Below are 24,731 nucleotides of genomic sequence, written 5' to 3'. Positions count from 1 at the left end.
TAATCGTCTCCTCCATTAGGATGATAGATGTAATCGTCTCCTCCAGGATGATAGATGTAACATACTTCTCCATTAGGATGATAGATGTAATCGTCTCCTCCAGGATGATAGATGTAATCGTCTCCTCCAGGATGATAGATGTAACATACTTCTCCTCCAGGATGATAGATGTAATCGTCTCCTCCAGGATGATAGATGTAATCGTCTCCTCCAGGATGATAGATGTAATCGTCTCCTCCAGGATGATAGATGTAATCTACAGGATGATAGATGTAATCTCCAGGATGATAGATGTAATCGTCTCCTCCAGGATGATAGATGTAATCGTCTCCTCCATTAGGATGATAGATGTAATCGTCTCCTCCAGGATGATAGATGTAATCTACAGGATGATAGATGTAATCTACAGGATGATAGATGTAATCGTCTCCTCCAGGATGATAGATGTAATCTACAGGATGATAGATGTAATCTACAGGATGATAGATGTAATCGTCTCCTCCAGGATGATAGATGTAATCTACAGGATGATAGATGTAATCTACAGGATGATAGATGTAATCGTCTCCTCCATTAGGATGATAGATGTAATCGTCTCCTCCATTAGGATGATAGATGTAATCGTCTCCTCCAGGATGATAGATGTAACATACTTCTCCATTAGGATGATAGATGTAATCGTCTCCTCCAGGATGATAGATGTAATCGTCTCCTCCATTAGGATGATAGATGTAATCGTCTCCTCCATTAGGATGATAGATGTAATCGTCTCCTCCAGGATGATAGATGTAATCGTCTCCTCCAGGATGATAGATGTAATCGTCTCCTCCAGGATGATAGATGTAATCGTCTCCTCCAGGATGATAGATGTAATCTACAGGATGATAGATGTAATCGTCTCCTCCAGGATGATAGATGTAATCGTCTCCTCCATTAGGATGATAGATGTAACATACTTCTCCATTAGGATAATTATTATTTAGTGTAATGTTTAATTTGAGCATCATTATTTCTATATAGCTACACTTTCTCCTTCTGAACTTCTAACTCGAGTGGGGTGTGTGGCTTCATTACAGTGATCACAAGGTCAGCTGCTCACCGATTTGACATCTCCAACAGATTTCCACCTCCGACACCTCCAAAACATCAGCTTTGAGGATGTCAGCTATAGCCGGTAAACTTTTCTCATTGAATATAGACTATGGTTCCTGTGTGTCATCTTATCTATGATAATAATCATTACAATCTATATGGTTTCACTCTGTACTGGCTAGTAGTCCAGACACTTTAATTCCTAGAAAACCTTTCACCTTATGTTTCTGTATGTTAGATCAACAGCAGCTATAGATTATTGATAAGAAATGTCAGAACTAACATTTACATGACCATCTGACTAACGCTTGAGTGAATGATGTGGGGTGACTGTTGGTGGGGTGACTGTTGGGGGGGGGTGATGTGGGGTGCAAACCAACGTTTAAAGAACACAACATTATTAAATCATGGCCAGGAACATCCTCTTTTGTAAAGTGGACAGGAGAAGCCCGAGCTGAAAGGTGTACCTCCTTTCCCACCCTAGCTCTAACTGATGGTGACTGTCTAGCCCCGGTTATACCTGGTGCTAACATTTGTCCTTAACTTGTCCACATTCTGCTTGTACCCACATTTTTAGACCAGTGTAAACGATTAAAAGATGCATTGTTATCTGATCTAAGTGCAAACAGACAAGATCGGGACAAAGTCAGGACCAGGTAGGTATAAACAGGGCTTCTGTCAGGGTTTGGGTCATTAACATTTTAGGTCATGAGTTGAAAAATCCCCATAGAAATCAATGGGAAGATGTCCCTGGATTGAAAACTGAATTGACTCCAAGCAAATCCTGTCAGTCTGTCTCAGCCTTCTTTTATAATGATAAACACCAATAAAGACTAGAAAATAAATATTTAAATATAAATATATGACTTATAATATCAGAAGCCTCAGAGCTACAAGGTGTGGGGGGGGGGATGAACACCGAGGGGCAGAGGGTCAAACAGGTGTAGCGTTTTGGGGTGTACTGACTGATGTTGTACCTGCTTGTTGTATCGTGCATCTTAGTAATTAACCCCATAGCTACTAATAAACTGGGACTATGCATAACCAAGACACGACTACATTGTCTTAATGTGTGTAAAAGTAAAGAAAAGCAAGTCAATCGCATTGAGGGTAAAAAATAACATTTGTATAAAATCATTTTTATTGTTGAACTTGACAAATGAAAACAATGTCACCTTAAATTAATATAACAATGACTGAATGAACCGGTGTGCGATTATCTACTGTTATTGTTTCACTAACAGAACAGTCCAACAGAAACAGACTGGAGTAGAACACACACTAAACAAACACACAGAATGACTTCCCACAACCCCCCTCTATCTCTGGCTAACACTGGCGCTCGTGTTAGCAGAGGTGACAACTGCCGGGGCGGCAGGAGGGGCGGTGGCTTCTCTGTACTGCTGAGTCCAGCTCTGAGGATCCTGTTCATGGAGCTAACAGACGGGAGAAAGGACCACCTCAGTTACACAGCTACAGTACCTAGTGAAAGTCCACACATCTTTGCAAGGTTTACATTCTGTTGCCTTAAAATGTCTAATTTAATCTAAAAATGGATTAAACTAAAAAATGAATCCCCACTGATCTACACAATCTACTCCACATTTTCAAAGTGAAAGAAATTAATTTCAGAACATTTGTAAAATTAGAAAAGTACATTTCCTGAAGAAAATGTGGTGTGGTAGCTAGCTAGCTGTTTAATAGTGGTAGTGACTGGTTATAGTTATAGTAGTGGTAGTGACTGGTTATGGTTATAGTAGTGGCAGTGACTGGTTATGGTTATAGTAGTGGCAGTGACTGGTTATAGTAGTGGCAGTGACTGGTTATAGTAGTGGCAGTGACTGGTTATAGTAGTGGCAGTGACTGGTTATAGTAGTGGCAGTGACTGGTTATAGTAGTGGCAGTGACTGGTTATGGTTATAGTAGTGGCAGTGACTGGTTATAGTAGTGGCAGTGACTGGTTATAGTAGTGGTAGTGACTGGTTATGGTTATAGTAGTGGCAGTGACTGGTTATGGTTATAGTAGTGGCAGTGACTGGTTATAGTAGTGGCAGTGACTGGTTATAGTAGTGGCAGTGACTGGTTATAGTTATAGTAGTGGTAGTGACTGGTTATGGTTATAGTAGTGGCAGTGACTGGTTATGGTTATAGTAGTGGTAGTGACTGGTTATGGTTATAGTAGTGGCAGTGACTGGTTATGGTTATAGTAGTGGCAGTGACTGGTTATAGTAGTGGCAGTGACTGGTTATAGTAGTGGCAGTGACTGGTTATAGTTATAGTAGTGGTAGTGACTGGTTATGGTTATAGTAGTGGCAGTGACTGGTTATGGTTATAGTAGTGGTAGTGACTGGTTATGGTTATAGTAGTGGCAGTGACTGGTTATGGTTATAGTAGTGGCAGTGACTGGTTATAGTAGTGGCAGTGACTGGTTATAGTAGTGGCAGTGACTGGTTATAGTAGTGGCAGTGACTGGTTATAGTTATAGTAGTGGTAGTGACTGGTTATGGTTATAGTAGTGGCAGTGACTGGTTATGGTTATAGTAGTGGCAGTGACTGGTTATGGTTATAGTAGTGGTAGTGACTGGTTATGGTTATAGTAGTGGCAGTGACTGGTTATAGTAGTGGCAGTGACTGGTTATAGTAGTGGCAGTGACTGGTTATAGTTATAGTAGTGGTAGTGACTGGTTATGGTTATAGTAGTGGCAGTGACTGGTTATGGTTATAGTAGTGGCAGTGACTGGTTATGGTTATAGTAGTGGCAGTGACTGGTTATGGTTATAGTAGTGGCAGTGACTGGTTATAGTAGTGGCAGTGACTGGTTATAGTAGTGGCAGTGACTGGTTATAGTAGTGGTAGTGACTGGTTATAGTAGTGGCAGTGACTGGTTATAGTAGTGGCAGTGACTGGTTATGGTTATAGTAGTGGTAGTGACTGGTTATGGTTATAGTAGTGGCAGTGACTGGTTATGGTTATAGTAGTGGCAGTGACTGGTTATGGTTATAGTAGTGGCAGTGACTGGTTATGGTTATAGTAGTGGCAGTGACTGGTTATAGTAGTGGCAGTGACTGGTTATAGTAGTGGCAGTGACTGGTTATAGTAGTGGCAGTGACTGGTTATAGTAGTGGTAGTGACTGGTTATAGTAGTGGTAGTGACTGGTTATAGTAGTGGTAGTGACTGGTTATAGTTGTGGTAGTGTCTACAGTAGTAATGGTAGTGACTGGTTATAGTAGTGGTAGTGACTGGTTATAGTTATAGTAGTGGTAGTGACTGGTTATAGTTATAGTAGTGGTAGTGACTGGTTATAGTTATAGTAGTGGTAGTGACTGGTTATAGTTATAGTAATGGTAGTGACTGGTTATAGTAGTGGTAGTGTCTACAGTAGTAGTGGTAGTGACTGGTTATAGTAGTGGTAGTGTCTACAGTAGTAGTGGTAGTGACTGGTTATAGTAGTGGTAGTGTCTACAGTAGTAGTGGTAGTGACTGGTTATAGTAGTGGTAGTGTCTACAGTAGTAGTGGTAGTGACTGGTTATAGTAGTGGTAGTGTCTACAGTAGTAGTGGTAGTGACTGGTTAGTGATCAGTAGTTGCATGGTTGTGGAGAGTTGGTTCAGTAGTTGCGTGGTGATCAGTAATTGTGGTCAGTAGCTGTGTGGTTGTGGAGAGTTGCGGGTCAGTAGCTGTGTGGTTGTGCTCAGTAGCTGTGTGGTTGTGCTCAGTAGCTGTGTGGTTGTGCTCAGTAGCTGTGTGGTTGTGCTCAGTAGCTGTGTGGTTGTGCTCAGTAGCTGTGTGGTTGTGCTCAGTAGCTGTGTGGTTGTGCTCAGTAGCTGTGTGGTTGTGCTCAGTAGCTGTGTGGTTGTGCTCAGTAGCTGTGTGGTTGTGCTCAGTAGCTGTGTGGTTGTGCTCAGTAGTGATCAGTAGCTGCATGGTTGTGGAGAGTTGCGGGTCAGGAGTTGAACAAAGTGCAATGAGAAGTTATCGGGTGAAGTATGAAGCGAGTGATCAAAGACAGTTTGGCTCTATCCAATCAGAGGGGTACAGCCTGCCCTTCTCTTTACAGACAGGCAAACTAGCCAGTTGAGTTATTTAAAACACAGAGTACGATCCTGAGGAAGACGAAGCTAGTAGGTAGAGCCCTGAACGGCCCTGAATTTTAAGCCCGAGCCCTACCCATGTCGCCGATGTTCAGGCCCAACACTATCCTGGCCTGTTTGCTTCTGCCAAATTTAAGGCAAAGCCAAGCCGAAACCAGAAATAACTTCCTCCGTTAGTAAACACATCAGCCGCTCCGTCACGCGATCTCTCCCTGGGCAGCTCGCTCCACATGGCGGCTCTCAGTGTGCACGTTTCCACAGCAACTGTTCTGCTTGAGCTGCTCAATGACGAGACAGCGCCTACAAAGTGTTCACACCGCTTGACTTTTCCACATGTTGTTGTGTTACAGCCTGTATTTAAAATGGATTACATTGAGATGTTGTATCACTCATCCACACCCCAGAAAGTCAAAGTGCCAGTTTATTTGTAATGATAAGAAATGAAAAGCTGAAACGTCTTGAGTCGATAAGTATTCAACCACTTTGTTATGGCAAGTCTAAATACGTTCAGGAGTAAAAATGTGCTTAACAAATAGTCACTATTATTTAACACAGAATGAGTCAATGCAACTTATTATGCAAACATGATTAACTACCCCATCCCTGTACCCCACACATAGAATTATACTGTGTTTTTATTACGTTAGTCTTATTCTAAAATTTATTAAATTGTTTCTTTCCCCCTCAATCTACACATACTACCCATAATTACAAAGCAAAAACTGGTTTTTGGAAATGTTAGCAAATTTATTTAAAATTTAAATACAATTTTAAAATGTATTTAAAGAAATATTACATTTGCATGCTTCACAGTAGGGATGGTGCCAGGTTTCCTCCGGACGTGACACTTGGCATTCAGGCCAAAGAATTCAATCTTGGATTCATCTGACCAGAGAATCTTATTTCTTATGGTCTGAGAGTCTGTAGGTGTCTTTTGGCAAACTCCAAGTGGACTGTCATGTGCCTTTTACTGAGGTGTGGCTTCCGTCTGGTCACGCTACCATAAAGGCCTGATTGGTGGAGTGCTGCAGACATGATTGTCCTTCTGTAAGATTCTCCCATCTCAACAGAGGAACTCTGGAGCTCTGTCAGAGTGACCATCAGTTTCTTGGTCACCTCCCTGACCAAGGCCCTTCCCCCTGATTGCTCAGTTTGGCCTGGTGGCCAGCTCTAGGAAGAGTCTTGGTGGTTCCAAACGTCTTTAATTTAAGAATGATGGAGGCCACTGTGTTCTTGGGGATCTTCAATGCTGCAGAAATGTTTTGGTACCCTTCCCCAGATCTGTGCCAGATCTCTACAGACAATTCCTTCAACCTCCTGTCTTGGTTTTTGCTCTGACATGCACTGTCAACTGTGGGACCATATATAGACAGGTGTGTGCCTTTCCAAATCAATCATGTCCAATCCAATTGAATTTACCACAGGTGGACTCCAATCAAGATGTAGAAACATCTGAAGGATGATCAATGGAAACAGGATGTACCTAAGCTCAATTTCAAGTCTCATAGCAAAGGGTCTGAATACTTAAGTAAATAAGGTTTTTCAGTTTATTTGTAATACATTTGCTAAAATTTCTAAAAATCTACTTCCTATTTGTCATTATGGGGAATTGTATGTAGATTAATTTAATCAATTTTAGAATAAGGCTGTAACGTAACAAAATGTGGAAAATGTCAAGGGGTCTGAATACTTTCCAAGTGCACTGTATACACTGGAGTTGCTTACTAAGACAGTGAATGTTCCTGATGGGCCTAGTTACAGATTTGACTCATATCGGCTTGACAATCAAACAACAAGACCTGTAAACTGCCTTCTAGTGATGAACAACAAGGGGTGCAAGGGGTGTGTAGACTTTCACTATGCACTAAACACACACACCCCTACCCCGGGAGGCGGCAGTGTCTCACCTGTCCAATGAACTCCAGTAGTTTGACCTTTGACACCTCCATGTCTGCCCTCTGACCCCAACGGAACTCAAACTCCAACGGCTCTGTGTGTGGGATACGCACATACTCCAGGTACCTACACACACACACACACAGGTTTAGTCCATTCATTTTACGGAGAGTTGAATCAACTGACAGGTAAAAAGTATTTAGAGAAACACCAGAGGTCCAAGAACAGATCAGCACATTTTATCAAGTCACCTACTCACAGTCTGGTTATCATACAGATACTCACAGTCTCTGGTTATCATACAGATACTCACGTCACCCTGTTCTCTCACACATAGTATAACGTTTAAAATGTGAGGAGTGGAAGGAGGTGCTGACAGTGATGTGGTCTCGGTTCTCATCTTCCTACTACTGCCCTATGGTGTGGTATAGACAGGTTCTCATCTTCCTACTACTGCCCTATGGTATAGACAGGTTCTCATCTTCCTACTACTGCCCGGTGGTATAGACAGGTTCTCATCTTCCTACTGCTGTCCTGTGGTATAGACAGGTTCTCATCTTCCTACTACTGCCCTGTGGTGTGGTATAGACAGGTTCTCATCTTCCTACTACTGCCCTGTGGTGTGGTATAGACAGGTTCTCATCTTCCTACTGCTGTCCTGTGGTATAGACAGGTTCTCATCTTCCTACTACTGTCCTGTAGTATAGACAGGTTCTCGTCTTCCTACTACTGCCCTGTGGTATAGACAGGTTCTCATCTTCCTACTACTGCCCTGTGGTATAGACAGGTTCTCATCTTCCTACTACTGCCCTATGGTGTGGTATAGACAGGTTCTCATCTTCCTACTGCTGTCCTGTGGTATAGACAGGTTCTCATCTTCCTACTACTGCCCTGTGGTATAGACAGGTTCTCATCTTCCTACTACTGTCCTGTGGTATAGACAGGTTCTCATCTTCCTACTGCTGTCCTGTGGTATAGACAGGTTCTCATCTTCCTACTGCTGTCCTGTGGTATAGACAGGTTCTCATATTCCTACTACTGCCCTGTGGTATAGACAGGTTCTCATCTTCCTACTACTGCCCTATGGTGTGGTATAGACAGGTTCTCATCTTCCTACTACTGCCCTATGGTGTGGTATAGACAGGTTCTCATCTTCCTACTGCTGTCCTGTGGTATAGACAGGTTCTCATCTTCCTACTGCTGCCCTATGGTGTGGTATAGACAGGTTCTCATCTTCCTACTACTGCCCTATGGTGTGGTATAGACAGGTTCTCATCTTCCTACTGCTGTCCTGTGGTATAGACAGGTTCTCATCTTCCTACTACTGCCCTGTGGTATAGACAGGTTCTCATCTTCCTACTACTGTCCTGTGGTATAGACAGGTTCTCATCTTCCTACTGCTGTCCTGTGGTATAGACAGGTTCTCATCTTCCTACTACTGCCCTGTGGTATAGACAGGTTCTCATCTTCCTACTGCTGTCCTGTGGTATAGACAGGTTCTCATATTCCTACTACTGCCCTGTGGTATAGACAGGTTCATCTTCCTACTACTGCCCTATGGTATAGACAGGTTCTCATCTTCCTACTACTGCCCTGTGGTGTGGTATAGACAGGTTCTCATCTTCCTACTACTGCCCTATGGTGTGGTATAGACAGGTTCTCATCTTCCTACTGCTGTCCTGTGGTATAGACAGGTTCTCATCTTCCTACTGCTGCCCTGTGGTGTGGTATAGACAGGTTCTCATCTTCCTACTACTGCCCTATGGTGTGGTATAGACCGGTTCTCATCTTCCTACTGCTGTCCTGTGGTATAGACAGGTTCTCATCTTCCTACTGCTGCCCTGTGGTGTGGTATAGACAGGTTCTCATCTTCCTACTGCTGTCCTGTGGTATAGACAGGTTCTCATCTTCCTACTGCTGTCCTGTGGTATAGACAGGTTCTCATCTTCCTACTACTGCCCTGTGGTATAGACAGGTTCTCATCTTCCTACTGCTGTCCTGTGGTATAGACAGGTTCTCATATTCCTACTACTGCCCTGTGGTGTGGTATAGACAGGTTCTCATCTTCCTACTACTGTCCTGTGGTATAGACAGGTTCTCATCTTCCTACTGCTGTCCTGTGGTATAGACAGGTTCTCATCTTCCTACTACTGCCCTGTGGTATAGACAGGTTCTCATCTTCCTACTGCTGTCCTGTGGTATAGACAGGTTCTCATATTCCTACTACTGCCCTGTGGTGTGGTATAGACAGGTTCTCATCTTCCTACTGCTGTCCTGTGGTGTGGTATAGACAGGTTCTCATCTTCCTACTGCTGTCCTGTGGTATAGACAGGTTCTCATCTTCCTACTGCTGTCCTGTGGTATAGACAGGTTCTCATCTTCCTACTGCTGCCCTATGGTGTGGTATAGACAGGTTCTCATCTTCCTACTGCTGTCCTGTGGTGTGGTATAGACAGGTTCTCATCTTCCTACTACTGCCCTATGGTGTGGTATAGACAGGTTCTCATCTTCCTACTACTGCCCTATGGTGTGGTATAGACAGGTTCTCATCTTCCTACTGCTGTCCTGTGGTATAGACAGGTTCTCATCTTCCTACTACTGCCCTGTGGTATAGACAGGTTCTCATCTTCCTACTACTGTCCTGTGGTATAGACAGGTTCTCATCTTCCTACTGCTGTCCTGTGGTATAGACAGGTTCTCATCTTCCTACTACTGCCCTGTGGTATAGACAGGTTCTCATCTTCCTACTGCTGTCCTGTGGTATAGACAGGTTCTCATATTCCTACTACTGCCCTGTGGTATAGACAGGTTCATCTTCCTACTACTGCCCTATGGTATAGACAGGTTCTCATCTTCCTACTACTGCCCTGTGGTGTGGTATAGACAGGTTCTCATCTTCCTACTACTGCCCTATGGTGTGGTATAGACAGGTTCTCATCTTCCTACTGCTGTCCTGTGGTATAGACAGGTTCTCATCTTCCTACTGCTGCCCTGTGGTGTGGTATAGACAGGTTCTCATCTTCCTACTACTGCCCTATGGTGTGGTATAGACCGGTTCTCATCTTCCTACTGCTGTCCTGTGGTATAGACAGGTTCTCATCTTCCCACTGCTGCCCTGTGGTGTGGTATAGACAGGTTCTCATCTTCCTACTGCTGTCCTGTGGTATAGACAGGTTCTCATCTTCCTACTGCTGTCCTGTGGTATAGACAGGTTCTCATCTTCCTACTACTGCCCTGTGGTATAGACAGGTTCTCATCTTCCTACTGCTGTCCTGTGGTATAGACAGGTTCTCATATTCCTACTACTGCCCTGTGGTGTGGTATAGACAGGTTCTCATCTTCCTACTACTGTCCTGTGGTATAGACAGGTTCTCATCTTCCTACTGCTGTCCTGTGGTATAGACAGGTTCTCATCTTCCTACTACTGCCCTGTGGTATAGACAGGTTCTCATCTTCCTACTGCTGTCCTGTGGTATAGACAGGTTCTCATCTTCCTACTACTGCCCTGTGGTGTGGTATAGACAGGTTCTCATCTTCCTACTGCTGTCCTGTGGTGTGGTATAGACAGGTTCTCATCTTCCTACTGCTGTCCTGTGGTATAGACAGGTTCTCATCTTCCTACTGCTGTCCTGTGGTGTGGTATAGACAGGTTCTCATCTTCCTACTACTGTCCTGTGGTATAGACAGGTTCTCATCTTCCTACTGCTGTCCTGTGGTGTGGTATAGACCATCACACCCAGACAATACAACCGCCCATCACACCCAGACAATACAACCGACCATCACACCCAGACAATACAACCGACCATCACACCCAGACAATACAACCGACCATCACACCCAGACAATACAACCGACCATCACACCCAGACAATACAACCGACCATCACACCCAGACAATACAACCGACCATCACACCCAGACAATACAACCGACCATCACACCCAGACAATACAACCGACCATCACACCCAGACAATACAACCGACCTCCTAGTTGTTTCACTGCAGGTGAACTGGTATATGAGTTCACAACTCATGTCTTACCACACATTACCCATTCAGGGTCGAGAGAGACTCACCTCTGACGGACAAACTCATCAGTAACGACCTTCTTCACATCTCCAAAAATCTCGTGTCTCTCCCTGGGTGGGTCAAAACAGTCAACACACAGATCATACTTTAATCTCACTCCACAACTGGCTAGTGATTATCAAACCTGGTGATGGGACTGGGACAGTGAAGGAACCTATGATCATCAGCCACACAGACTTACCCTTGATCAACTCTCAGCTTCTTCAGTGTGTTCCACACCATACCTACAAACACAAAGCATGATGGGACATCTCAGTGAGGAGAAGGGGCATACACACGACACTGTGATGTCATCAATAAGTGGGGGGGGGGGGGGGGGGGGGGACAGACAAGAATTGCCAAATATATGGATTTTTTTTTACAAAACAATTGAGTTGTGGCCCCCCCATTGGATACACTGGTGTCAGAATTGTGACAAAGCCAACGGAACACTCACTCTCCTTGACCACACCCCCCTTCATGAAGACGATGCTGAGGATTACGAAGAGTAGACCTGTCTTTGGATTACTGGGACTCCTGTAAACACACACACACACATTGAGACTGTAGGGCTACTTAATGTTAGATCCCTCACTTCAAAGGCAGTTATAGTCAATGAACTAATCACTGATCATAATCTTGATGTGTTTGGCCTGATTGAAACATGGCTTAAGCCTGATGAATTTACTGTGTTAAATGAGGCCTCACCTCCTGGTTACACTAGTGACCATATCCCCCGTGCATCCTGCAAAGGCGGAGGTGTTTCTAACATTTACGATAGCAAATTTCAATTTACAAAATAAAAACCGACATTAACGTATTTTGAGCTTCTAGTCATGAAATCTATGCAGCCTACTCATTCACTTTTTATAGCTACAGTTTACAGGCCTCCTGGGCCATATACAGCGTTCCTCATTGAGTTCCCTGAATTCCTATCGGATCTTGTAGTCATAGCAGATAATATTCTAATCTTTGGTGACTTTAATATTCACATGGAAAAGTCCACAGACCCACTCCAGAAGGCTTTCGGAGCCATCGTGGGTTTTGTCCAACATGTCTCTGGACCTACTCACTATCACAGTCATACTCTACTCTGTCACAGTCATACTAGTTTTGTCCAGTGGAATAAATGTTGTGGATCTTAATGTTTTTCCTCATAATCCTGGACTATCGGACCACCATTTTATTACATTTGCAATCGCAACAAATAATCTGCTCAGACCCAAACAAGGAGCATCAAAAGTCGTGCTATAAATTCTTGGACAACTCAAAGATTCCTTGATGTCCTTCCAGACTCCCTCCACCTACACAAGGACGTCAGAGTACAAACCTCAGTTAAATTGAGTTCCTCAGTTATGTGGTTAACTTTGCGCAATACCCAAGATGCAGTCACACCCCTAAAAACAAAAACATTTCACATAAGAAACTAGCTCCCTGGTATACAGAAAATGGCTCCACACCACACTGGAAGTCTTCCGACTAGCTTGGAAAGACAGTACCGAAGAGCCCCTACTGCTGCTCGATCATCCTATTTTTCAAACTTATTGAGGAAAATAAGAACAATCCAAAATGTATTTTTGATACTGTCGCAAAGCTAACAAAAAACAACATTCCCCAAGAGAGGATGGCTTTCATTTCAGCAGTGATAAATTCATAAAGAAAAGATCATGATCATTAGAAAGCAAATTACGGACTCCTCTTTAAATCTGCGTATTCCTCCAAAGCTCAGTTGTCCTGAGTCTGCACAACTCTGTCAGGACCTAGGGAGACACTCAAGTGTTTTACTACTATATCTCTTGACACATTGATGAAAATAATCATTGCCTCTAAACCTTCAAGCTACATACTGGACCCTATTCCAACTAAACTACTGAAAGAGCTGCTTCCTGTGCTTGGCCTTCCTATGTTGAACATAATAAACGGCTCTCTATCCACCGGATGTGTACCAAACTCACTAAAAGTGGCAGTAATAAATAAAGCCTCTTGAAAAAGCCAAACCTTGACCCAGAAAATATAAAACACTATTGGCCTATATCGAATCTCCCATTCCTCTCTCTCTCAAAAAAAGCTGTTGCACAGCAACTCACTGCCTTCCTGAAGACCAACAATGTATACGAAATGCTTCAGTCTGGTTTTAGACCACATCATAGCACTGAGACTGCACTTGTGAAAGTGGTAAATGACCTTTTAATGGCGTCAGACCGAGGCTCTGCATCTGTCCTCGTGCTCCTAGACCTTAGTGCTGCTTTTGATACCATCGATCCCCAGATTCTTCTGGAGAGATTGGAAACCCAAAATGGTCGACCCGGACAAGTTCTTGCCTGATTAAGATCTTATCTGTCAGAAAGATATCAGTTTGTCTCTGTAGATGGTTTGTCTTCTGACAAATCAACTGTAAATTCTGGTATTCCTCAAGGCTCCATTTTAGGACCACTACTGTTTTCACTATATATTTTACCTCTTGGTGATATAATTCGGGAAACAATGTTAACTTTCACTGCCATGAGGACGACACACAGCTGTACATTTCGATGAAACATGGTGAAGTCCCAAAATTGCCCTTCCTGGAAACCTGTGTTCCAGGCATAAGGAAGTGGATGGTGAAAAATGTTCTGCTTTTAAACTCGGACAAAACAGAGATGCTAGTTCTTGGTCCCAAGAAACAAAGAGATCTGTTGTTAGATCTGACAATTCATCTTGATGGTTGTACAGTCGTCTCAAATAAAACCGTGAAGGACCTCGGCGTTACTCTGGACCCTGATCTCTCTTTTGACGAACATATCAAGACTGTTTCAAGGACAACGTTTTTCCATCTACGTAACATTGCAAAAAACTTTCTGTCCAAAAATGATGCAGAAAAATGTATCCATGCTTTTGTCACTGTGACTACTGCAATGCTCTACTTTCCACCTCCCCGGATAAAGCAATAAATAAACTTCAGTTAGTGATAAACACAGCTGCTAGAATCTTGACTAGAACCAATACATTTTATCATATTACTCCAGTTCTAGCCTCTACACTGGCTTCCTGTTAAGGCAAGCGTTGATTTGAAGGTTTTACTGCTCTTACCCATCTTTCCGATTTGGTCCTTCCGTACATACCTACATGTAGGCTACGGTCACAAGACGCAGGCCTCTTTATTGTCCCTAGAATTTCTAAGCAAACAGCTGGAGACAGGGCTTTCTCTTATAGAGCTCCATTTTTGTGTAATGGTCTTGCCTACCCATGTGAGAGACGCAGACTCGGTCTCAACCTTTAAGTCTTTACTGAAGACTCATCTCTTCAGTGGGTCATATGATTGAGTGTAGTCTGGTCCAGGAGTGTGAAGGTGAACGGAAAGGCACTGGAACAACAAACCGCCCTTGCCGTCTCTGCCTGGCCAGTTCCTCTCTCTCCTCTGGGATTCTCTGCCTCTAACCCTATTACAGGGGCTGAGTCACTGGCTTACTGGTGCTCTTTCATGCCGTCCCAAGGAGGGGTGCGTCACTTGAGTGGGTTGAGTCATTGACGTGATCTTTCTGTCGGGTTGGCACCCCCCCTTTGGTTGTGCAGTGGGGGAGATCTTCGTGGGCTATACTCGGCCTTGTGTCTCAGGATGGTAAGTTGGTGGTTGAAGATATCCATCTAGTGGTGTGGGGGCTGTGCTTTGGCAAAGTGTGTGGGGTTATATCCTAGCCGTTTGGCCCTGTCCGGGGGTATCGTTGGACCGGACCACAATGTCTCTCAACACCTCCTGTCTCAGCCTGCAGTATTTATGCTGCAGTAGTTTATGTGTCGGGGCTAGGGTCAGTCTGTTATATGTGGAGTATTTCTCCTGTCTTATCCGGTGTCGTGAGTGAATTTAAGTATGCGCTCTCTAATTCTCTCTCTTTCTTTCTCGGAGGACCTGAGCCCTAGGACCATGCCTCAGGACTACCTGGCATGATGACTCCTTGCTGTCCCCAGTCCACTTGACCGTGCTGCTGCTCTAGTTTCAACTGTTCTGCCTGCGGCTATGGAACCCTGACCTGTTCACCGGACGTGCTACCTGTCCCAGACCTGCTGTTTTCAACTCTCTAGAGATAGCAGGAGCGGTAGAGATTATTTTAATGATCGGCTATGAAAAGCCAAACTGACATTTACTCCTGAGGTGCTGACGTGCTGCACCCTCGACAACTACTGTGATTATTATCATTTGACCATGCTGGTCATTTATGAACATTTGAACATCTTGGCCATGTTCTGTTATAATCTCCATCCGGCACAGCCAGAAGAGGACTGGCCACCCCTCATAGCCTGGTTCCTCTCTAGGTTTCTTCCTAGGTTTTGGCCTTTCTAGGGAGTTTTTCCTAGCCACCGTGCTTCTACATGTTGAGAGATTCTCCCTCTTGTCTTTCCACACAGTGACCTACATGTTGAGAGATTCTCCCTCTAGTCTTTCCACACAGTGACCTACATGTTGAGAGATTCTCCCTCTAGCTGCTCCAGTTTGTTGATGAGGATGTAGACGTGGTTCTTAGAGTCGATCTCCACCAGCTTCAGACCAAACACGGTCTCAAAAACACATCCCACCCTCTTTATAATCTCAGGGTAGATGTTCCTGTACTCCTTCACAACATGTTTCACGATGTCTGGAGAGGGGGGGGGGAATAGAGGGGAAAAGAGAAGGGGATGGAGAGAGAGAGAGAGAGAGAGAGAGAGAGGTGGGGAGAATAGAGGGGAAAAGAGAAGGGGATGGAGAGAGAGAGAGAGAGGTGGGGAGGATAGAGGGGAAAAGAGAGGGTACGGGAAGAGAGAGAGAAGATAAAAATCAAGCTTTATTTATACAGCACATTTACAACACAGGTCAAAAACGAATAAAAACGACAAAAATGCAAAACTTAAATATTCATTACACAAACAAAGGAATAAAAACTGACTAATAAGCACACAAAGTAAAATCAAAGCTCAAGAAAAGGTGTGTTTTAAGATCTCTTTGAAATATGTCCACAGTTTCAGTCCCCCTCAGGTTATTGGCAGGCTATTCCAGAGGCTGGGGGCGCAGTAACTAGATGCTGGGGGCACAGTAACTAGAGGCTGGGGGCGCAGTAACTAGAGGCTGGGGGCGCAGTAACTAGAGGCTGGGGGCGCAGTAACTAGAGGCTGGGGTCGCAGTAACTAGAGGCTGGGGGCGCAGTAACTAGAGGCTGGGGGCGCAGTAACTAGAGGCTGGGGGCGCAGTAACTAGAGGCTGGGGGCGCAGTAACTAGAGGCTGGGGGCGCAGTAACTAGAGGCTGGGGGCGCAGTAACTAGAGGCTGGGGTCGCAGTAACTAGAGGCTGGGGACACAGTAACTAGAGGCTGGGGGCGCAGTAACTAGAGGATGGGGGCGCAGTAACTAGAGGCTGGGGGCGCAGTAACTAGAGGCTGGGGGCGCAGTAACTAGAGGCTGGGGGCGCAGTTACTAGAGGCTGGGGGCGCAGTAACTAGAGGCTGGGGGCGCAGTTACTAGAGGCTGGGGGCGCAGTTACTAGAGGCTGGGGGCATAGTAACTAGAGGCTGGGGGCGCAGTTACTAGAGGCTGGGGGCATAGTAACTAGAAACTGTGTGATTCAAAATTGAGTTCAGGATCTAATATAGCATCTCGTTTTTTACCTGGTGTTTTATCTTCATTGCCCATTAAAATGTGCGGCCAGATTCTCTCTGTGCTTTGGCTCCAACAATAAGTTCCTCGGCCTTATCTAGATTTAGCTGGAAGAAGTTGTGAGCCATCCAATAATTTTTATCACAAATACAGTCTAATAATTTATCTGTGGAGCTAAAATCCTCTGGTTACACAGAAATGCAAAGTTCGGTATCATCTGCGTAGCAGTGAAAATCAATACTCTGCTTTCTGATAACACTGGCAAGGGGTAATGTACAGTACATTCAGAAACTATTCAGACCCCTTAACTTTTTCCACATTTTGTTTAGTTTCAGGCTTATTTTAAAATAGACTAAAATATATTTTTTCCTCAATTTACACACAATACCCCATAATGACAAAGAGAAAACAGGTTTTAGCTCCACAGATAAATTATTAGACTGTATCAACTAAATCAAGACCAAGGTACTTATTGTTGGAGCCAAAGCACAGAGAGAGAATCTGTGCTCCCAAAAACCAATTTAGAACTGGCCCGGAGAGGCCAACCCACCTCTCCTGGTCCGGAGGCGCCAACCCACCTCTCCTGGCCCGGAGGCCAACCCACCTCTCCTGGCCCGGAGGCCAACCCACCTCTCCTGGCCCGGAGGCCAATCTCATTTACCACTAACTAAGACTGTCTCTGTGTTGGCTCTAGGACCATTTACCACTAAGACTGTCTCTGTGTTGGCTCTAGGATCATTTACCACTAACACTGTCTCTGTGTTGGCTCTAGGATCATTTACCACTTTAACTAAGGCTGTCTCTGTGTTGGACCTGAAACCAGACATTTTTTAAATACAGTTGGCACTTAAAATATTTTGCTGTTTGAAAACCAAATTCTCCAGAATTTTGCTTAAGAATGAAAGGTTGAAGATTGTCCGATAATTGGTAAGAGTTGAAGAATCTAGATTCTCTTTCTTCAGAAGGGGTTTCACCATAGCAGTTTTTAGTTCAGTGGGGGAAATGCCTGTGGACAGGGAGGGCTTAACAAGCAGGGCTTAACAAGCAGGGCTTAACGAGCACTTTCACATCAGATATTATATAAAAACTGTTTTGAAGAAGGTGGTGGGGATAAGACCAAGGGGGCAGGTAGAAGGCTTAAGTTGTGATATCACTTTCCCGAGCATGTCTGTGTCAACCAGGGAAAATAAATCCATAGTGCCTTTGCGTAGTAGGCTAGGGCACATATAAAACTTCTCATCAGGTCTTGCTTGACCTCTCCTGATGCCAGGAGAACTCTACCTGCTCCAATGTATAGTGCCCATTGTAAAGTTTGGTGGAGGAGGAATAATGGTCTGGGCTGTTTTCATGGTTCGGGCCCCTTGGTTCCAGTGAAGGGAAATCTTAATGCTACAGCATACAATAACATTCTAGATGATTCTATGCTACCAACTTTGTGGCAACAGTTTGGGGAAGGCCCTTTCCTGTTTCAGCATAACAATGCCCCTGTGCACAACGCAAGGTCCATCCAGAAATGGTTTGTTGAGATCAGTGTGGAAAAACATTTGACTGGCCTGCAAAGAGTCCTGACCTCAACCCCATCGAACACCTTTGGGTTGAATTTGAACGCTGACTGTGGAAAGCAAGTGGAGGCTGTTACAATAGCAAAGGGGGACCAACTCTATATTAATGCCCATGATTTTGGAATGAGATGTTGGACAAGCAGGTGTCCACATCCTGTTGGTCATGTAGTGTAGAGCCTGGACCAATCAAATCAATTTCAGTCAGGACTCTGTGCAGGCCAGTCCAATGTTTTTCCATACCGATCTCGACAAACCATTTCTGGATGGACCTTGCGTTGTGCACAGGGGCATTGTTATGCTGAAACAGGAAAGGGCCTTCCCCAAACTGTTGCCACAAATCTGCCGTTCCCTGTAGTCATCAGTGTGTTAATTTTTTAATCGTTGGGGCGGCAGGGTAGCCTAGTGGTTAGAGCGTTGGACTAGTAACCGACAAGGTACAAATCTAGGTACAAATCTGCCGTTCTGCCCCTGAACAGGCAGTTAACCCACTGTTCCTAGGAGCGTCATTGAAAATAAGAATTTGTTCTTAGCTGTCTTGCATAGTTATATAAAGATTCAATAAAAAAATCAACCAGTGGGCTTAAAACATCAGACAAGCTCAGTGCATATAGTTGATTTGATTGAAACACATAGGATGTGTCTATATGGAAAAATACATATGTTAACATTTTGACCAATGGATTGGTTGAAATAATAGACTCTTGGTCGACAAAGATTTATTATTTTGTCGGGGACAGCCCTAATTGAATTAGTTCTTTTTCGTTGGCACGACTGGCTAAGACATTGCTTATAAAGCATAAGTAGTTGGAGCCCTGTGAGGGAGCATGAAGGAAGTTGTAGTGTTTCATCAGCTCCTACCTGCTCTGCGGATGGGGAACTTTTTCTGGTCCTTAACGAAGATGAACTGGACAACCTCAGCTGTCTAGGGAAAGAGAGATATATGAGAGAGAGAGATATATGAGAGAGAGAGAGAGAGAGAGAGATATATATATGAGAGAGAGATATGTGTGAGAGAGAGAGAGAGAGAGATATATGAGAGAGAGAGAGAGAGAGAGAGAGAGAGAGAGAGAGAGAGAGAGATATGAGAGAGAGAGAGAGAGAGAGATATATGAGAGAGAGATATATATGAGAGAGAGAGATATATGAGAGAGAGAGAGATATATGAGAGAGAGAGAGAGATATATGAGAGAGAGAGAGAGAGAGATATATGAGAGAGAGAGAGAGAGATATATGAGAGAGAGAGAGAGAGATATATGAGAGAGAGAGAGAGAGATATATGAGAGAGAGAGAGAGAGATATATGAGAGAGAGAGAGAGAGATATATGACAGAGAGAGAGAGATATATGACAGAGAGAGAGAGATATATGAGAGAGAGAGAGATATATGACAGAGAGAGAGAGATATATGAGAGAGAGAGAGAGAGATATATGAGAGAGAGAGAGAGAGATATATGAGAGAGAGAGAGAGAGAGATATGAGAGAGAGAGAGAGAGATATATGAGAGAGAGAGAGAGAGATACATGAGAGAGAGAGAGAGAGATATATGAGAGAGAGAGATATATGAGAGAGAGAGATATATGAGAGAGAGAGATATATGAGAGAGAGAGATATATGAGAGAGAGAGATATATGAGAGAGAGAGATATATGAGAGAGAGAGAGATATATGAGAGAGAGAGAGAGAGAGATATATGAGAGAGAGAGAGAGAGATATATGAGAGAGAGAGAGAGAGATATATGAGAGAGAGAGAGAGATATATGAGAGAGAGAGAGAGATATATGAGAGAGAGAGAGAGATATATGAGAGAGAGAGAGAGATATATGAGAGAGAGAGAGATATATGAGAGAGAGAGAGATATATGAGAGAGAGAGAGATATATGAGAGAGAGAGAGATATATGAGAGAGAGAGATATATGAGAGAGAGAGAGAGAGATATATGAGAGAGAGAGAGAGAGATATATGAGAGAGAGAGAGAGAGATTTACTTACTGACAGTAAATCTCAGTAAGACCAAAATAATGGTGTTCCAAAAAAGGTCCAGTCACCAGGACTACAAATACAAATTCCATCTAGACACTGTTGCCCTAGAGCACACAAAAAACTATACATACCTTGGCCTAAACATCAGCACCACAAGTAACTTCCACAAAGCTGTGAACGATCTGAGAGACAAGGCAAGAAGGGCATTCTATGCCATCAAAAGAAACATAAATTTCAACATACCAATTAGGATCTGGCTAAAAATACTTGAATCAGTCATAGAGCCCATTGCCCTTTATGGTTGTGAGGTCTGGGGTCCGCTCACCAACCAAGACTTCACAAAATGGGACAAACACCAAATTGAGACTCTGCACGCAGAATTCTGCAAAAATATCCTCCGTGTACAACGTAGAACACCAAATAATGCATGCAGAGCAGAATTAGGCCGATACCCACTAATTATCAAAATCCAGAAAAGAGCTGTTAAATTCTACAACCACCTAAAAGGAAGCGATTCACAAACCTTCCATAACAAAGCCATCACCTACAGAGAGATGAACCTGGAGAAGAGTCCCCTAAGCAAGCTGGTCCTGGGGCTCTGTTCACAAACACAAACACACACTACAGAGCCCCAGGACAGCAGCACAATTAGACCCAACCAAATCATGAGAAAACAAAAAGATAACTACTTAACACATTGGCAAGAATTAACAAAAAAACAGAGCAAACTAGAATGCTATTTGGCCCTACACAGAGAGTACACAGCGGCAGAATACCTGACCACTGTGACTGACCCAAAATTAAGGAAAGCCTTGACTATGTACAGACTCAGTGAGCATAGCCTTGCTATTGAGAAAGGCCGCCGTAGGCAGACTTGGCTCTCAAGAGAAGACAGGCTATGTGCTCACTGCCCACAAAATGAGGTGGAAACTGAGCTGCACTTCCTAACCTCCTGCCCAATGTATGACCATATTAGAGAGACATATTTCCCCCAGATTACACAGATCCACAAAGAATTCGAAAACAAATCCAATTTTGAAAAACTCCCATATCTACTGGGTGAAATTCCACAGTGTGCCATCACAGCAGCAAGATTTGTGACCTGTTGCCACGAGAAAAGGGCAACCAGTGAAGAACAAACACCATTGTAAATACAACCCATATTTATGCTTATTTATTTTATCTTGTGTCCTTTAGCCATTTGTACATTGTTAGAACACTGTATATATATATAATATGACATTTGTAATGTCTTTACTGTTTTGAAACATCTGTATGTGTAATGTTTACTGTTAATTTTTGTTGTTTTTCACTTTATATATTCACTTTGTATGTTGTCTACCTCACTTGCTTTGGCAATGTTAACACATGTTTCCCATGCCAATAAAGCCCTTGAATTGAATTGAATTGATATGTGAGAGAGAGAGATATGAGAGAGAGAGAGATATGAGAGAGAGAGAGAGATATGAGAGATAGATATGAGAGAGATATGAGAGAGAGATAGATATGAGAGAGAGATAGATATGAGAGAGAGAGAGATAGATATGAAAGAGAGAGAGATAGATATGAAAGAGAGATATGAAAGAGAGATATGAAAGAGATATGAAAGAGAGATATGAAAGAGAGATATGAAAGAGAGATATATGAGAGAGACATGAAAGAGAGAGAGATATGAGAGAGATATGAGCGATAGAGTGTGTGTGTGTATTACCTTTAGGTCGACCTGAGCAGGTGTCAGTCTGTCCAGACCCTTCTGTACCTGCGACGTACTGGGCTGGGTGAAGGACGGGTCATCCTCATCATCACCTAGCACCGCCTCCCAACGCTGGGACTAACAGAGACAAAAGCATCATCAACATAAAGGGATGTTTTCTTTTAGAGATGCTGGAGAGGGGGGGGGGGGGGGGGGGTGATGTAGGTATAGAGAGATGAAGTAGGTGTGTTGTTAGTTACCCGAACTCCTTTGTTCTGGGAGCTCTGTGTGTTGGATGCTCTCTTTCTCTGAGACATCACGGCTCTGACTGGGGGGGGGGGGGGGACAATATCAACAACACAAGTGTAGCCCCTTCATCTTTCAACTACCGTTAGCTATTAGCGTTCTGGCTGGCGTAACGTTAGCTAGCTAACTAGTGATGGACACGCCAAAGCCAGCAAGCTAGCTACCGAAGCAAACTAGGCAACATTAATGTAAAATGATGTATCAAAAGCAATCTAAAATGTATTTAAACCGAGAAAAGTATTAATGCTAGTAACGTTAAGTAGCTATTCACTCACGAAAAGGCTGTTTAGAAACTTCTTCCGCTTCTCAAACTCCCGCTTGTCGAGACGCGTGTTGATGACGTACAATCTTCATATTTTTCTTCTTCAAAGATTCATGTAAACTAAGATAGACCACACAGCCTCTCGTTTCAATGGAAAATGAGTCATAGTGGGCAGAGCCAAGCACGCACTAGCGAGATCCTATTGGCACGTTTAAGCCTCATCTGCATATTTTCGTTAGGAAACGCCTACTCAATGCAGTGCGCCTTTGCACTCCTTCTACAAAACTTAGTCCACTCTTTTCATAACAGATTTTAGTTTTGGGAATAGAAAACTGTATTGAAATCAAATGTTTAATCGATGAGAAAATGTGCAGAATTTCGGCCAAAATCCATTTAGTTTCATCTTCTCCCAATACCGGCCAGTGGGCTTCCTCTCACTTCCATATTTGGTAGTGAGTGGAAACGCCAAGCGGATGCTTCACGTTTATACATCCTGGTGAAATCTGTCTCATTGTTCTATCTGTGCTTCTTCTGTGGGTTTTATGGCAGACTACAACCCCAAAAGGTGTATTGCCGCCATCAAATGGACAGGTTGAAAAAACAAGGTAAAAAGAAAATCCATACCTGATAGGGAAAACTAACTTATTTAATTCACCCAAATGAAAATAGTACATTGACATAACCAAAACTCCCACGTATTCCTTCCTTCAAATCTCCCTTCTCAGACTCTAGGGCCTGAGAGAGTGGTACAGCTTGTGACAATAATCCATGCAAGTCCTCCGCAGAGAAATCTTTCAGCCGCTTCCACAATGATATCTATTTTCCTGGACCTCCTTTCCACTTTGGCAGCCACTTCCACCGAGTGGCGCAGCGGTCTAAGGCACTGCATCTCAATGCAAGAGGCGTCACTACAGTACCTGGTTCGAATCCAGGCTGTGTTTGGGAGTCCCCATAGGGCGGTGTAGGACGTCATTGTAAATAAGAATTTGTTCTTAACTGACTTAACCTACATCATTTTAGATATTGTACAATATGAGCGTACAATACCCTGAACAGGTAGTTAACCCACTGTTCCTAGGCCGTCATTGAAAATAACAATTTGTTCTTAACTGACTTGCCTGGTTAAATAAAGGTTAAATAAATAAATAATAATAAATAAAAAAATGAGGGGAAATCATAGTCCTAAAAAAGCATTCCAGTTTCACTGACTCACTCACCCAATGATGTGCAGCTCACGATGATGGCCAATGCGCATGTGCCTAAAGCTTCTCTCTCTCATTTTACTTAAACAATGCTTTTCGCTAAATATACCTATTTGGAAGTTGATAACTTAGTAGCCTACAGACAGATTAGTCTACTTTTTTTTCAGCAGGATACATTTGCTTTCCAACCTCTGTGTTTTCCCGCGATAGTATTTTAAATATTGCTAAAGACCTGTTTTGGCTGCATGCTGTTCACTGACTGATTTTACAGTGCGTTCCCGATTGTAGGCATGTCTTGTGATTGGGCTACACATAATACACTGATAGGCTGTTTTCTTACAAATAAACTATTGATCCTCTGTGGTTAAATTATAGGCCAACTCCTGGTGTAGTTTATGGAATGAATTCATTTCTTTCTGATCAGACAGCAGTAATTATAGAACTTTGGCAAATGTATTTCAATTGATTATTGGTGCTGCAGCATCCCCAGCACCCTACAATAAGGAAATACATGATGAAGTGCAACGCTGGAGATGAGTTGCCGGCTCATGTCTATCAGAGGAGTGAGAGGGATATTATAAAGTGAATCTCAATCTAGTTCTGTGAGAGACAGCTTCTCTCTCTCTCACCACAGCAATGGCCACGTGTTGGTCTTTATAGACTACAATGTTGCGCAAACAGGCTAAGTCCGGGCGGCCCAACACAAATCTGTTCTTATCAGGCACGTTTCCACATGACCTTTTTTTAGGGGGCAGGAGAATTACAGAGTCCGTTTGAATGGACTCTAATTGCTTCTATTCTAATGTAGACATTACAGTGAAAATAATGTAGACATTACAGTGAAAATAATTTTGACTTCCAGTCTTTTGTGAACCAAAGGAATAGCCTGCGAACTCAGTTCAACGAACTGGCCTAACTCCTCAGCGCTGAGCACCTCGGCTTTACAACCCTTGTGATATTGTGCGTTGCCAGGGT

At 43.5% G+C, this 24,731-nt stretch overlaps 1 protein-coding gene across 1 annotated transcript; it reads right to left on the bottom strand.

Annotated features, from left to right (window-relative positions):
- Nucleotides 1–2,196: 2,196 nt before the first annotated feature.
- Nucleotides 2,197–22,698, bottom strand: ndnl2 (necdin-like 2). Its single transcript, XM_031804117.1, has 10 exons — nt 22,568–22,698; nt 22,247–22,314; nt 22,005–22,124; nt 19,175–19,238; nt 15,588–15,762; nt 11,610–11,689; nt 11,355–11,397; nt 11,161–11,223; nt 7,092–7,206; nt 2,197–2,528 (listed from the first exon to the last, which is right to left on the bottom strand). The coding sequence occupies exons 2-10, from the start codon at nt 22,301–22,303 to the stop codon at nt 2,412–2,414; spliced, it is 834 nt and encodes a 277-aa protein (XP_031659977.1). The 5' UTR covers nt 22,304–22,314; nt 22,568–22,698; the 3' UTR covers nt 2,197–2,411.
- Between the last annotated feature and the right edge of the window lie 2,033 nt (nt 22,699–24,731).

The sequence above is a fragment of the Oncorhynchus kisutch genome, linkage group LG24 (assembly GCF_002021735.2).
Source record: "Oncorhynchus kisutch isolate 150728-3 linkage group LG24, Okis_V2, whole genome shotgun sequence".
Taxonomy (NCBI): domain Eukaryota; kingdom Metazoa; phylum Chordata; class Actinopteri; order Salmoniformes; family Salmonidae; genus Oncorhynchus; species Oncorhynchus kisutch.
Note: the sequence above shows the minus strand (reverse complement) of the source record. Positions and strands in the feature narration are given on the sequence as shown.